Source organism: Eutrigla gurnardus (assembly GCF_963514095.1).
Source record: "Eutrigla gurnardus genome assembly, chromosome: 21".
Lineage (NCBI taxonomy): Eukaryota > Metazoa > Chordata > Actinopteri > Perciformes > Triglidae > Eutrigla > Eutrigla gurnardus.
The window spans coordinates 1,391,943-1,406,332 of NC_139932.1; the positions used below are offsets into that span (position 1 = coordinate 1,391,943).

The 14,390-nt window shown below is 43.0% G+C and overlaps 1 protein-coding gene across 3 annotated transcripts in view; it reads right to left on the bottom strand.

Annotated features, from left to right (window-relative positions):
• ipo8 (importin 8) overlaps positions 1-14,390 on the bottom strand; it is a gene marked incomplete at its 3' end in the record, with an annotated part of 49,321 nt that overhangs the window by 33,389 nt on the left and 1,542 nt on the right. For all 3 annotated transcript variants that reach the window (XM_084038492.1, XM_084038493.1, XM_084038491.1), the window contains exons 2-10: positions 14,278-14,359; positions 9,301-9,457; positions 9,043-9,201; positions 6,960-7,116; positions 6,782-6,871; positions 6,581-6,675; positions 3,110-3,194; positions 2,098-2,232; positions 257-356 (exon numbers count right to left, since the gene is read on the bottom strand). In XM_084038492.1, the coding sequence (XP_083894618.1) occupies positions 257-356; positions 2,098-2,232; positions 3,110-3,194; positions 6,581-6,675; positions 6,782-6,871; positions 6,960-7,116; positions 9,043-9,201; positions 9,301-9,457; positions 14,278-14,359 (1,060 nt within the window). The remainder of the gene's footprint in view (positions 1-256; positions 357-2,097; positions 2,233-3,109; positions 3,195-6,580; positions 6,676-6,781; positions 6,872-6,959; positions 7,117-9,042; positions 9,202-9,300; positions 9,458-14,277; positions 14,360-14,390) is intronic.

Here is a 14,390-nt window from a genome sequence, read left to right on the forward strand (position 1 = left end):
CATGCGTGGGTAGTAATCCCTGTACATTTTGCTCACAGGTTTTTAATGGGTCCGCCAAGTTTTTCCTTTGCTCTTAGAATCTATTGTACAATGTCAAACAACTGCATGATCATTAAAACCAGAACATTTACAAAATGTTACCAATGACATTTGCTAGCGGATATGTTTTTTAACTGGACAGCTAGCCCTGGCTTACTGCTTTCATTAGCTGATGATTGAGGGAGCATCGCGAGAAATGGAGTGTTTGAGTACTTACTAAACTTCATGCGGATGTACTCATATGGGTCTTCCTGCCAGAGCTTCTCATCCTCATCCTTGTAACACATGAGTGGGAAAATGACCTCCTGGCATATGGTCTGCAAGAGATGATGCTTCTCATAAGCAAAGGAGAAATACAGTGGCTCCAAACAACAATCAATAAGCAGGAAAGAAAGACTAGTAAGACTAGTAATCGGTGCTGCCCTCTGAAGTCCACCGTTAAGGAACCGTTGACAGGGTGATGAAATTTCAGAATTGGAGAAACAAGTCTCCTTTGTCAATTTGTAATGGGCTAGAGGTGAGTAGGCCAACTAGTGGACAAGAGGTATGGCCTTGAAAGGAGGGTTTCTCTCGTTCTCTGGGTGAACTCTCCCACTGTTCCCCGCCAACACTCTGACAACAACAACTACGACATGTCTCATGTGGAGACTCAACAGAACTCCTTGGTAGACTCAACCTGAGAAGGCCCGCTGTTTATGACACTTGGACCAAATTAATGGCCAGATCGGGTCATTATCTATGCTGAGGCCCTTCACACCGACCTGGATGCAGAAGGAAGGAACCCTACATTCACTTCAGTCCTCCAACACTATCACGAACACCTTTCTTTATTTATTTTATTTATTTTGATATTCTTTTAAGACAGTTATTTTACGGACTTGGTTAAATCATTAGTTAGTTCAATAAATGTATATGTATCCCCAAGTCGCTGTCTGTGTATATTTCTTCTGAGCAGAAACAAAGATCGGTGCATCAAGGGCTTACGATTCAGCTTTGATCTGATTAATAATGGACAACACAGACATTAAATTGAACTCTGTAATTTCCTGCTGACCAACAAGTTGTGTCCCGATTCTTTAACGAGTGCAGGTATTAGTACAAATATTAATATCTATAAATAATCATTCATAAGCACCCATAACAGGTCTGAGCTGGTCTGGTTCTTAACTATAGAAAATAAGCATTTTAAACTCCTTCCTAATTGATTCAGGCGCAGGACAGTGGCATGCAACAGTACATCAGGCTCCACCCACCACGGGACTGCAGTGGCCCTTCACTCAGCCGCAGTATAGTAATAATAATAATTATAATTATAATAATAATAACAACAACAATAATAATAACAACAACAATAGTAATAATAGTCATAAAGGTATTCACAAGGCACTTGTCAAGTTTAAGCACCTGGTGCTTTCCAGGTTAAAAGATCCCAGAATAAAAATAAAACGTGTGTTGGCTTGCTTACTGTAATTGTTTCTCTAGTTAAGGATTATATGTTCATTTATTTTATCATCTTCCAGATGCATGAATACAATCATATCAATATGTTTTACCATTTACATATAGTCCAGGTGAAAATATACCACAAGATCATTCATTGTAAATGTAAAAATGACCAAAAAAACCCTCCTTAAAAACAAGTCATTTTATTCATAGACCATGATAGTGAAATAGAAATTGGGTCAACATGTAAAAAGTAGCAGAGTCATAACTTGTGTAAACTTTTACCATCACGTCGCCCATCAGTGAAGGATCAATACCGGATCAAACAGGAGATCCCGGCAGTTATGAATATAATTCAAATGATCCTGTGAAGTCCGTGCAAAGGAAACACCAAACGGTAAACCTACCCTGAGGTGAGGGAACCAGAGCCCACGATCCTTCATAGTTCGTACTCAGATCAAAATTCTGGCCTGAACAGCCTGCAGGCGTTCTTTATGTACAGTTTGTCTCTTAAACCTCAGAGACAGCCATTGGTAAGGCTTGCCATGGAAAATTGAAAGTGAATGTAAATAGCCCTGTAAATGTCAGAGCCATCTCCAAACCTGCCTGTCCTACCTGCATATGTGGCTTCATCTGTTTCCATGTCAGTGAGTGTGACAGGCCCTGGTTGAGGTAGTTGAGGCACTGCTGCAGGACACGAGGAGTCACATACTGCTTCTGTCGGTGCTGGTCCATCACCTTCAGCAAGACCTGGACACAAGACACGGGGCAGAAAAACACAACTGATCTTCTGCTGAGCTACCAACCATCCAGACCTCTCAGATGGTCTGGGAGAGGTCTGCTCTGTGTCCCCAGAGTCAGAACCAAACATGGAGAGGCAGCCTTCAGTTTTTACTCACCACATATCTGGAACAAACTTCCAGAAAGCTGTAGGTCTGACTGAAGACTTTTCTGTTTGCCGCTGCCTTTCAGTAAACAATACTATCTGTGAAGTTCTTATGCTGCACTGTAATTTCTATTCCTTGATATTCTTGTTTTTATTTATATATTTTTTACATTTTATTTTATTGGCTTGTTTTAATGTTTTTTTCTCCAATGCTTTTAATGTTTTATGTAAAGCACTTTGAATTGCCCTGTTGTTGAAAGGTGCTATACAAATTAAACTGCCTTGCCTTGCCTTGACATGTCAACATTCATGTCAACAGGACAATAAGTCATTTATGCATTTAGAAACATCAGCACATGATTCATGAATCAAAAGAGAAGACCACACTCCACCCATGGATGTAGACTTTCAGCCCAGTTGGTCAACAAGGGGAGAGTGGCACATGTAAACCATGCAGCTGCAGATGGGAAACTGTTGACGGATAGAGGAGCCTTGCTGCTGCACTGACAAACAGCGTGGCTGTGGGTGGAGCCAGGGGTGCCTCAATAGCACTTGCCCCACCCAGCCAGTGTGCAGCAAAAAGGATGGACATGTTGGGCTTATACTCATTTACATGTGACTTATTGGCAGCCTGCATCCCAACATGGTGTTGTATGTGGAACCTGCACACATAATAGGTACTGGAACTGAACAGAAGTGATGAGGGCCATGTTGGACGTTGTAACAGTGACACATGCTTACCTGCTGGATTCCCATCGCATACGTCTTCAGAAAAAAGTCTGCAAACTCATAGTACTCCTTTGTCACATTGCCAGGGCTTCCATACCTGAAGTCAGACCAGAGGCATGTTGGGACAATTTCATCACTGGACTTCATACCATTCATTCAGTTTTGAAAGATGAAGGATTGAAGGAGCATTAATGATCCTACACTCTGTACTGAGCTACATACCAATGTGCAGTAAACACAAACTAAGGTTGTTGAAAGCGTTCATTCATCCAGCACTCAGAGCAGCCTCTGATCCAAACAAGTCAGTCATGCACAACCACGCAGTAAGACAGACTGGCTTCTCAGGGCCTTTTCAACATTGACTGTTGGTTTACATGACGACGGCATTTCGGGGCTGCAAGGAACCTTTTGAAAGCGGGTTGCAGAGTGAAATCTCTTTAATACGCCGAGTAGCAAACTGTCCCGTTATTAGTGTGAACTTCATACTGACTCGAATGACTAACTCACTCCTGATGGTCGTCTGAACGTCTGTTGTTCTAAGTCACATACCCTCTACTGGACTCTACGGGTAATACTCTCCTCCAATCATGAGCATGCATTAGCTCACGGAAAATGTGCATAAGGGTAAGTGGGCCTGCATCAGAGCCTGCCCGCCTGATCAGTGTAGATCAGTGTGAGAAGAGGGATACTTGGAGTTTTCCGTTGCAGAAAGGTATCACATTATGTTTAGTGTTTTCTTCCGTTCTTATTCGGTTGATTTGTATCTTATGCTTGTTCAGCCTTTGACTCAACCTTTAGGTCAGTTACCATAGTAACATACTCTGTGAACCTAACCTGCTCGCTGGCAGGTTTTCTTCAACAAACCCTGAGTTTCTCCCTACATGTCTCCACCTTTTTCTGGAATCTCTACCAAATCTTAAAATAAATTACCGTCCTTTCCTCGTCACCCTAATCGATATGGAAAAAAAAGTGATTCTAGCAGCTTTACGTCAGGAGAGATTTATTCTTATGCTTAATTTTCAACTGAAGCCACTTTCTTTTTGTGCCTGGGGGGATTACACCTATATGAAAATGACTATTTGTTCATTGTGCTACTTTGGTAACCACAGGAGTTGAACCTCTGTCACCTGCACCGTAGGCAGCGTTGCTAAGCATTAAACCCCAGTGTTGCTCTGTGAAGCTGAAAATAAAGAGTTATTACCTTTAGATCAATCGACCGTTTCATTCAGTTATACACATTAAGTCAGGCCGTAAATGTCTGCCACGCCAACTATCTCTACTTTGCTGCAGTTACGTTGCTCTGCATTTTCAGGATGAGCTCGTTTTCTACATAAACATTCAGTAATATCTAATATCTCTTTCCCGGTTGCCATGGTGAATCGTAGTATCGGAGCTCCATTGATGATGGCTTTGTAGAATCGGCAGGCACACGCGTAACTTTACTAAGTTTACATACTCAGAGTTGATTGAACTAATTCAGAACTGCTGTTCTGGAACCCAAAACTCAGAGTTGTCCATCTCAGAGTTGGTCAACTCAGAGTTCAGGGTTAGGTTCAGAGTTTGTTGAACCTGCTTTCGGAAATGGGTCCCTGGTGGCAATAAGGTCTGGGGAGTGATACTGCAGCTTCAGCCAACAGCTGGTTGTCAGTGTGAGCGGATGGATGGGCCTGGGCCTGTCACCAGAATAACACTATGGACTTATCGTACAACGTATAGATATGACCTCTATCATTTTTGCTGACCTAACCTATAGCTCATCTGAAAACAGAACCGAGCTGGGAAGAAGACCTGCAGCTGGAGACAAAGAGGGGCCTTCCTGACAGTTGAATATTACGGATGCCTCCGCCCATCACTGGAAATAAAACGTAACAGCACGAAACGGCGTACGCTCACAGATCGCTTAACTCGCTATATAAGCAGCATTTAAAGAAACACTGCGAACGTCCTAAACAGTCCGAACCTGACTTTGTTATGAAAAACATGTTACTTTGTTGTTTTATCTAACTTATGTGTGGTTACGTTGCACTTTGTTAACAAAAGGTGCTAACCATTCACTATAGCCCTGTGCCAAATGTTTCATATTTATTGAAGTGCAAGTTTTGTTAACAGATTCTGATTGTGTGGTTTCATTGTATTTATGTTTTATTTATTCAGGATATTTTCATTTATTTCTCATTCCAATGTCTAAATATTCTTAAGAATTAAAAGTGAATTGGTCTTTAAAAAGGGGGTACTTGCATTATTATACCATTATATTATCATTACAGTATATCAGTGGCATAAAACAGACTTCAAATGACAATAACAATACATTGTCCAACAAAATGAGTTAGCGTGACAGGCCAAACTGAGAGTGGGTTGTGTGCTCTACAGCCTTCCTCCCTATTCATGGGCATCAAGGAGGTGAATCTAGATCATAGATCACCACTCACAGACAGAAGGGAGGGGGTATTTAAAGTTATTTCTCTGGCCTTTTTTTGCTTTTGAGAGGACAGCGTGAGAGTGACAGGGGGGAGAGAGGGGGACGACATGCAGAAAGGGTCACCGGTCAGATTTGAACCCGTGGCCTTAGGTACGTGGGGCGCTGTCCCTACCCTATATATGAGCTATACGGCGCCCCAGAAGGGAGGGTTTTACTCCATGTAGTTCTTGCTTCCCAAGCAGACATCCTAAACTGCTGCACATAAGTTAACCATCCAGTGGTTACTGGCACGTCTTCATTCATGTGATTGGTTCACCAACATCGACTTCAAAAGGTGAATGTTCTCAAGTTGAGGTGACTTGAAAGCCAGGATGTTCTTGCCGTTCATCTCCCAGGGAATAGCCTACAAGTACACAGACTGACAGGCTGCCCACCCGGCAGTACGCGCCAGCAGGTGCTTGATTACCCTTCCAGCCTTAGAACAAGACAACCTACAACACTGGGGGACCCTACATCACCTGTTGCAGGGAACAGCGCTGGGAAGGGTGGCCTCCTACGTTGACCTCCTTTAGCTACAGGCAGTGTCTTTGGTAGAGAACATCTGCTCTGCCTGTTTCTGTGTTGAACATACAGCCACCTCTGTTCCACTGAACAGCTGTTGACCTCACATCGGTCAACACGTATTTGAACACACGGCAATACCGCCAATACAATATTGTAAGTGTATTTTGTAGTATTACAAAACTGTAAAAAGTGGAATTTTGAGTTGGATTATTGTTTTGTGGATGCTGGGAATTGGGTGTTTTATGGAAAACCTAAATAGATCACTATTTTGGTTTTGCAAAGATGCTGTGTTTGTTTTGTTCTTGTTGGGTAACTATGGTCATTTAATGTGTGTGAGGTTTTATTCAAAAGAATACAAGAGAAACACAACATGACTGACCACTTTTGAACGCCAGGAAACAGGTCTGACCAAAGACCTGTCACAATGAGAATGTCTGCTAGTGTTGCTAACAACAAAATGTGCTTTCTGGTGAAGTGAGAGCAAGCTCTGGACTCACCGCTCAAACAGCCTGGTGATGATGCGTAACGCCCACTTCTTACACTTCCACCACGCCAGCTCAGGACGGTCGTCCTCATCCACCTCCAATGTCTCCTAACACACAAACACTCATTCTTAATGACAACATGTCATGGCATGTCAAGAAAATGTGTGTGTGTGTGTGTGTGTCTGTGTGTGTGTGTGTGTGTGTGTGTCTTACGGCTGGGACGTCTCGGTCCATTATGACTCTGAGGATTTCCATCCACTGAGTCATCAAGGTGTTGTTGATCAGCTGGAGAGGCAGCGAGTACTGCAGGACAAGCACAAGGTCAAAGGTCAATGCTGTCACAACACAGACACACACACAGAGAGACACACACAAAGACACACACACACACCTGTACGAGCGCGTGGAAGATCTTGAGGATCTGTTTCTGGATGAGGACAGAGAAGATAGTGGCGTCGGCCAGCAGCTGGCTGATGAGCTGCTGAATCCTGGGCAGGAAGATCTGCATGGCTGCCAGCAGGGGCTCCCTTTCATCAGCCTTCCTGTACCTGAATACACACACACACACACACACACACACACACACACACACACACACACACACACACACACACACAAACACACACAAGGGTTAGCACTTCCTTTAAGAAACCACATGTTCTCTCGTCTCATGCACTATATGCTCCACCTGTTAGGAGGTGGTAGGGTTAGTATTGTACAGGGTCCCAGAAGACCCCTCCTCGGCTCCCTCTACCATGACCTGTTCTGTCTGAACATTGTGTTTTTAAACCAATGTGAAGCTCTGCAACGCGGTGTCTCAATGAACTAATGCAATCTATCGGACAATGGCTTAGTTATATAATTCGTCATTTCCCAATGGTTGCTTTTTTTTGGTCTTCTTGTTGTCATTTGATGCACATGAGACTTTATTCTACTTCAGATCTGTATTTCTATTAGAGGTAAGATCGGGCCTAAAAAATCCAGCCCGACCCGACCCAGGCCCGCGGGATTAAAGCCCGACCCGGCCCGAACCCGAGCAATTAACTTGATTTGCAGGCCCGAGCCTGAACCAAACCCGAAATTTCATATTTTATTTGTGAGGACTCAGAGAGTACGTCCTTCTAGCGCGGCACTTTAAGAGAGAGAGAGAGAGAGAGAGAGAGAGAGAGAGAGAGAGAGAGAGAGAGAGAGAGAGCGCAGAGAGAGAGACGGGGAGAGGGAGAGAGAGAGAGCGCAGAGAGAGAGACGGGGAGAGGGAAGTATTCCTCAGTTTAGTATCTTATTCTCCACACATCGTTTATACATTTCTATAAACATATATTAAAAATAAATAAAAAAAAAAAGTCAGCGAGAGAGAAGCCCGGCCCGACCCGACCCGACCCGAACGTAATGATTGACATTTTATACCCGACCCGACCCGAATTGCTCGGGCTTAAGATCTTACCTCTAATTTCTATTAAGACTGGTACACTCAATATTTTTTCCATCCCTCCAGCAGCAAGCGTTTCTACTGATGTGCTCCTTGTGTGCTCGACACAAGGACATTTGTATGAGGGGAGTGAAGCTTCAGGGTTTTCTTGCTGAAACTGATTACTTTTTCTTTATGTGGAAAATAACAGTTATCCACCAGTCTGACTTATCATGGAAACACTGCAGTTCAGAGTTATTGTGGTTGTTCTTCAGACTTATGACATCCATTATTGGCTCACTCTCCCTTTCCACCTGTAGGCGTGGTGTGAAGCCTATTGGCCCCCAGGAGGGAAGCTCAGATACTCACGGTACTGGGGAGACGCATATAGGCGGAACATTCTTTAAGCATTAACGGGTGTCCCTTTAACCTTAGTGATGCCTATTTGTGGGCTGTGCCCTACAAGTCAGACAAACTGGAGACAGTGAAAAATCTATGGCGTTCACAGAGGTAGAATGAAGAGACAGAGGGATTTACATGTGATGGGAATGGTTGTGGGTCCATCTGCAGATGCCAAATAAAGCTCGGAAAGACACTCTGTTGTTTGTGACTCCTTTCTTCAGAATTTGCCTCCACAATTTGGCGTCAGAAATGGGATCCTCAACGTGAGACGACACCTGACACAGCACTGAAGTCAAAAGGCGCCAAAACCCAGTAGCTCCCCTACAAGAAGAGGGTAGAGACGTGGGACCTGGCCTGAGGACCTGCTTGGCTCACCACAGGAGCTCTGATAGGAGGCATTCAATATCAAATCAGAGATGTCCTTTGGGTAAGAAAATTCTACTGTGATCTTCAGAATTGTGAACCAATATTTGCCTGTTTATTATTGGTTGGTTCTGGGGAAAGACGATCGGTATAGAAAGGGATTCTGTTTAATCGACGAGGTCCAAGACCGCTAGAGAATCGCCTACAGTCGTAATTCACTTTGCATGTAAAAGACTAAATAAAGCTTGGAAAGACACTGTTGTTTGTGACTCCTCTCTTCAGAAGTTGCCTCCACACTCACTCGTATGTTTTGACCAGCTGGTAGAGGGCCAGCAAGCTGCCGTACCAGCTGCCGCTGTTCTGAGACTGCAGGTACATGCCCATCTTGTCCACGATGGCGGTCCAGCGGCCGGGGAAGTCATGCTTGATAATAGCTCGCAGACACATGGTCAGCTGGGCGCTACGGACAGAGCAAAAACACATGGAGTAATTTATTGAATATGGATGGCAGTGTTGGGTTTTGAATGATTAACAGGTGTTTGTGAAGGAGTCTACATACCGTATGGATTCTGGACAGCGGATGATACCCTCCACGATATGGTCTCGGATCTGCTGCCGGTCATTCTCATGGATGTTGAAGGGAAAGACAACCTCGCCAAGAGTCGGCTCCCTGTCCTGCCAGTACTGACTCACCATGTTCTTCAGGTAGATGGCCGCTACAAACCCAGAGGATGGGACAGACGAGCATTACAGATGGACACAATCCAGTTGAAGAAATCAGGCTTGTGTAGGAGCCTGAATACACTATGTGTGAATCTGTAGTTATCCAGCTCCAGGAAGATGCCCAGCCCTGCCCCATCATCTACATCCAAACAGGCCAAAGGATGTGTGTTTCAGAAGGAATGGCTTGTCCAATTCCTGTCACTCAGGTATGAGAAAACAGCCAATACTGCATTTATTGCACAGAGTACACCGAACCACGGCTGGAAACTCTGCTTTTGCTGTCAAAGCATCGTCGTTCGAAATCCAAATGTTAAAAAAGCCCAATGCCTCTTGTACATACACCACCACGTTGTAATATGACACTCGCATGGTCGAGGAAAGGCACAGGCTTGAGCTCGGTACGGAGGACTCACACTAGCCAAACAAACGGGACTTTGAGGGTCAAACGTGCTTGGCCACGGTACGGATGGGTTAGTGTGAGTGGTCCTAAGAAGCACAACCTGAGCTACATGGTCAGATCAGCCCCCCTCCCTGCAGCGTCTAAGCACCAGGCAGGTGCACCATAATGATGTGCTGGTGCACTTTAATGATAACGTTTGGTGCACCAGTGTGACCAAAGTAAAAGTTAGTCTGGAGCTGTGGATCAAAGCAGCGAGGAATAACATGTTCATGCGTAGCGATGCATGGCGGCAGATTTGAAAAAGTGAGTAATTGATTGTAATTTCAGCACGCACCGTCACTTGCCTCATTTTCTTCAGAATAGATACGAAAACTGTATTATTCCAAAATGGGAAAATCTATTTGTCACCAAATCAACTCACACGCACACAAACCGTATAGACATTACATTCAGGGCACACAACAGATACACAGTATAAAACCATGTAGAGACATCATTACCAGAACATGTTCATTACAACTGGACCATTAAGCATCCTCTTCACTGAGCTGAATACAACATCAGAATTCTTCTTCCACTTGTGTCCAGGTCAACACGTAGATATTTGTGAAAAAACTGCGCTACTAGCGGCGTTACTTTTTTTCAGTAACGAGTGATCTAATTGATTACTCTTCCCATCCTTATAACACCGTTACTGCCAATAAAAAAGCGGCACCTTGCTATAATTATTAGCTCATTGATGCTGTTTTCATCAGACCACCTTGATCTCTAAGGCGAGTGGCAAAGATTTATTTTAATGTTGTGCCTTCGTGAGGGCCAGGGGAGACTGGCCATTGGGACGTTCGGGAGATTTAAATATCAAAACATCTATTGTGTTATTGTTATTGATCCACTATATGAACATAGTAATTATAATATCTACAATAATATATGAAATTTGATTGGAGGCTTGTCTCACTTTGTCCCACAGCAACATTAAAATATTTTAGATTTGTGTACACTGTTTCTGTTAATGTATTGTATTGTATTAAGGGTCCATTTCATTATAATATTCAGATTTATCGTACATAATTGACATGCACATGTATTTTAAGTTCCGGTAAAGAAGGGTGGAGGGGGGGTCCAAATTCTTTGACACATTTGAGCATTAAAACATTTTGTTGTAACGCTGATATAAGTTACTAGTTACTTTTATAATTTGTAACTCAGCAACAAATTAATTAACTTTTTGGGAAAAGTAACTAGTAACTGTAACTAATTACATTTTTAAAGTAACGTGCCCAGCACTGGTGAAGAGTTTATAGGCCTGGTGTAGTACCCCATCTAACCCAAGGGTGTCGCCATTGTACCCAGGTACAGTGGGGTGCAGTCGAATAGTCAAAACATTAGGTCCTAACTCCTATTCCTAACTCCTCTTCCTTGACCTCTGGAGAAAACGTTGCGGTGCTCAGAGAATCCGACCGGACTTTCACTAAGCTACGTCATTATAACGCGGCTGCTGATGATTGACAGCTGATGATCGGCACCAGCGATTGATGTGCGTCTGCGCTGAAGAAACTACAATAATGGACTACAAAAACCACATCATCCACTTCTCCCCATGTTGTTGGTTTTATAAACATAAATATTTTATAAATATTTACATTTCATTTGTAGTTTTAGTTTCGTTTTTGTCAAACATTTGTAACATGATTTAAATCTATAAAAATATCATTAAATTATTATCACTGTCCACACATTTATCAACACAATTCCAATTACTATATGTCTGCATGAAAGTAATTGTTAAATATGCACATAAACATAGTGTTTGTTATTATGAACGGCCGAAGTGTGAGGCACTTTAAATGTTGCTCTCGCAAAGAATTGTGGGTCGGCGTGATCTCCTTTCCTTTCGTATAGGTCCGTTGCATCCGATGCTAAAGGAGATCTGGAAGGAAGCATTGGAGCTCCTTTCCTTTGCATTTAGAGAATTCGAACAGCTCTTATCATGGCGGCCACTTGTTTACTTCCGGGTCATTTCTTCAGTTAGGAACCTTCCAAAGCAAAAAAGACTATTCGACTGCACCCCAGGAGTCAAGATGCCTTTATTTGTTATTCCAGACCGATGACTCAGTGTTTAAAGTGATGGTTCGGAGTGAAATGCACCCTAGGTCATTTCCACCATGACATCCAGCCAAATACCCCCTCAGAAGCATTTTTAGCGATGGTCAAAATTGGTCAAGATAGGGCTATCAGCCAATCAATATCCAATATTATGCTATCATATGTTTGTTCATGGTTTAAGACATTAAAAGCTGCTTTCAGCATGTTCATCTCACATTCAAGGACTTATTGCCTCTGTAACTACAACTGTGCTACATTTTAATGTTTTAGTAAGGCTAAATTTATCAGTAGCTTAATCACATGTAAGTCTTTGGTAAAGGTAAAAAACACAATTGAATTGCCCTGCTGTGATGTTAACTAGTAGGCTATTAGGACATGCAGTACCCCCACCAATATCAGGATTTTAAAAAATCACTGCGACAAAATGAGGCAAAAAGATAGAGGCAGAGGTGATAGAAGTCTTCTTTCTGCAAAAATGGGGGCTCAACAACTCTTCAAATTTGCTACTTCATTTTGACAAGCCACATTTTGGGAGTTTAAGTACCTACCATACTAGGTTATACACCCCTGATATTTAAGGTCTGGAGGCTATTAGTAACAGATATACACTGTAGAAAATTTGAAGGCCACAGGTGAGATAGTTTTCCAGATATTGCTGTTTAAAAATGGCTTTTCAGAGTATGATGCCAAAAAACGTCTAAACTACCCTTCATTCAGTGATGTTTCATGAGAACACTGTTAACAGTAGAGACCTAAGATTTGGGATTTTTTCCTATTAACAAGTGTTTCTTTTTACTAGAAGTTTTTCAAGAAATTCTGTGATGGTCAGGTGGGAAGATTTTCAGAAATTTGATGAAATGACACGGAATGACCCCACTGTTAAATCTGTGTCAGGATGACTTTCTACAGTTCTGTATTTCCAAGAAGTGTGAGCTAGACATCTTCTATATGTGTTATCTTGATATCATTACCCTTGGTTTGGGTAACATTCCTAAAAAAATAGCATAACAATAAGCTTTATAAACAAATTTCCTCCTGAGCAACTGCTTAAAATGAATAATAAAGTATGTAAAAATGACCACGGTATCTTCATAACTACTGGTTTAAAATGAAAATGGTTTTAGCATTACAACAAAATATACCGGTAATAGGGATGCTCCGATCGGCTGCCGATCGTTATCGGCCGATTTGGACCCTAAACGGGTTGATCGTGATCGGTCAAAGTGCTGATCAGAAAAGCCAATTGCATATTTATATATTTTTTTACCCGAGACTGTTTTTCTGCACCTGACGCAGGGCAGGAATTCCGCGACGGCCACGACGCCTGTCAAAGTTCCAGTGTAAACAATGCTAGTGATGCGTGGTGAGCTTGTATGGACTTACAGCCCCTCGTGAGCACAGTCGGCTCGTCCCGTGTCTGTGGATCAGAGCCATTGCTCTGCTGGGATTCTTCTGTGAGGGAAATTCCTATTTAATCATGTATTTCTGTGGGCATATGGCTGTCTGTCCACAATGCGTATTGCAGGACCATTGGCCACCAGGGGCGTCGCCAGACAAGCCCATTGATGCAGGATAAGACAATGACCCTTTGATCAAACAACATCTGGGGACACCTGGAACAGGGGCCCTAGGATGTCAGACCTGTATGTAAATTCAACTGCATTATAAGTGCCGACAGAAACACTGACTCTTCAGTCATTCCTGTGTCGCACTGGGGATGGCTCATGCTGCAGCATTAAAAGATCTTCAGATTCGGATATTACGTCTACTGGTATTTCATTGCAAAACTCTCACCTGCACTAGACTAAACTGATATTTCAGTTGCAACGACTCTTCCAAAATACAACCTGCGCAACTTCGCAAGCCGCGCAGGTGAAGTATCAACATCACATGCAAGAAGAACGTCAACCGTTCGTCAGCTTAATTACAGCCACCCGAGCGGAGCTGAGCGAGCAAATGGCAACCAGCGCGGGTAGCGGATTTTGCAGAGAGCGGCATTGTTATAAAAGTACCGCTTCGGTTCCGCTCCGGTCCCACTCACACCACGAGTCTGAAGCCCAAGCCCGACGCAGAATCCAGGTGTGTCCTACACAGTCATCAACAGTCATAAAACGGCTTGATTATTATTATTATTGTTGTTAATATTATTATTCTCCCATCCATTCTGTGATCGGTTATCGGTATCGGACGATTTATGATTCCTGTGATCGGTGATCGGCCACCAAAAAAGCTGATCGGAGCATCCCGAAAATATTAAATATATAATATCATCAAAATATCATTGTTTTATGGAATGTTGGATCCTACCTGCCTGGCGAACAGGAAACTCCACCTGCTCCGACATAATGATCTGAAGTAGGGTTGGTGCGAAGTTGATGATCTTGTATGACTGAAAGAGACAAAGCAGAAGAAACATGAAA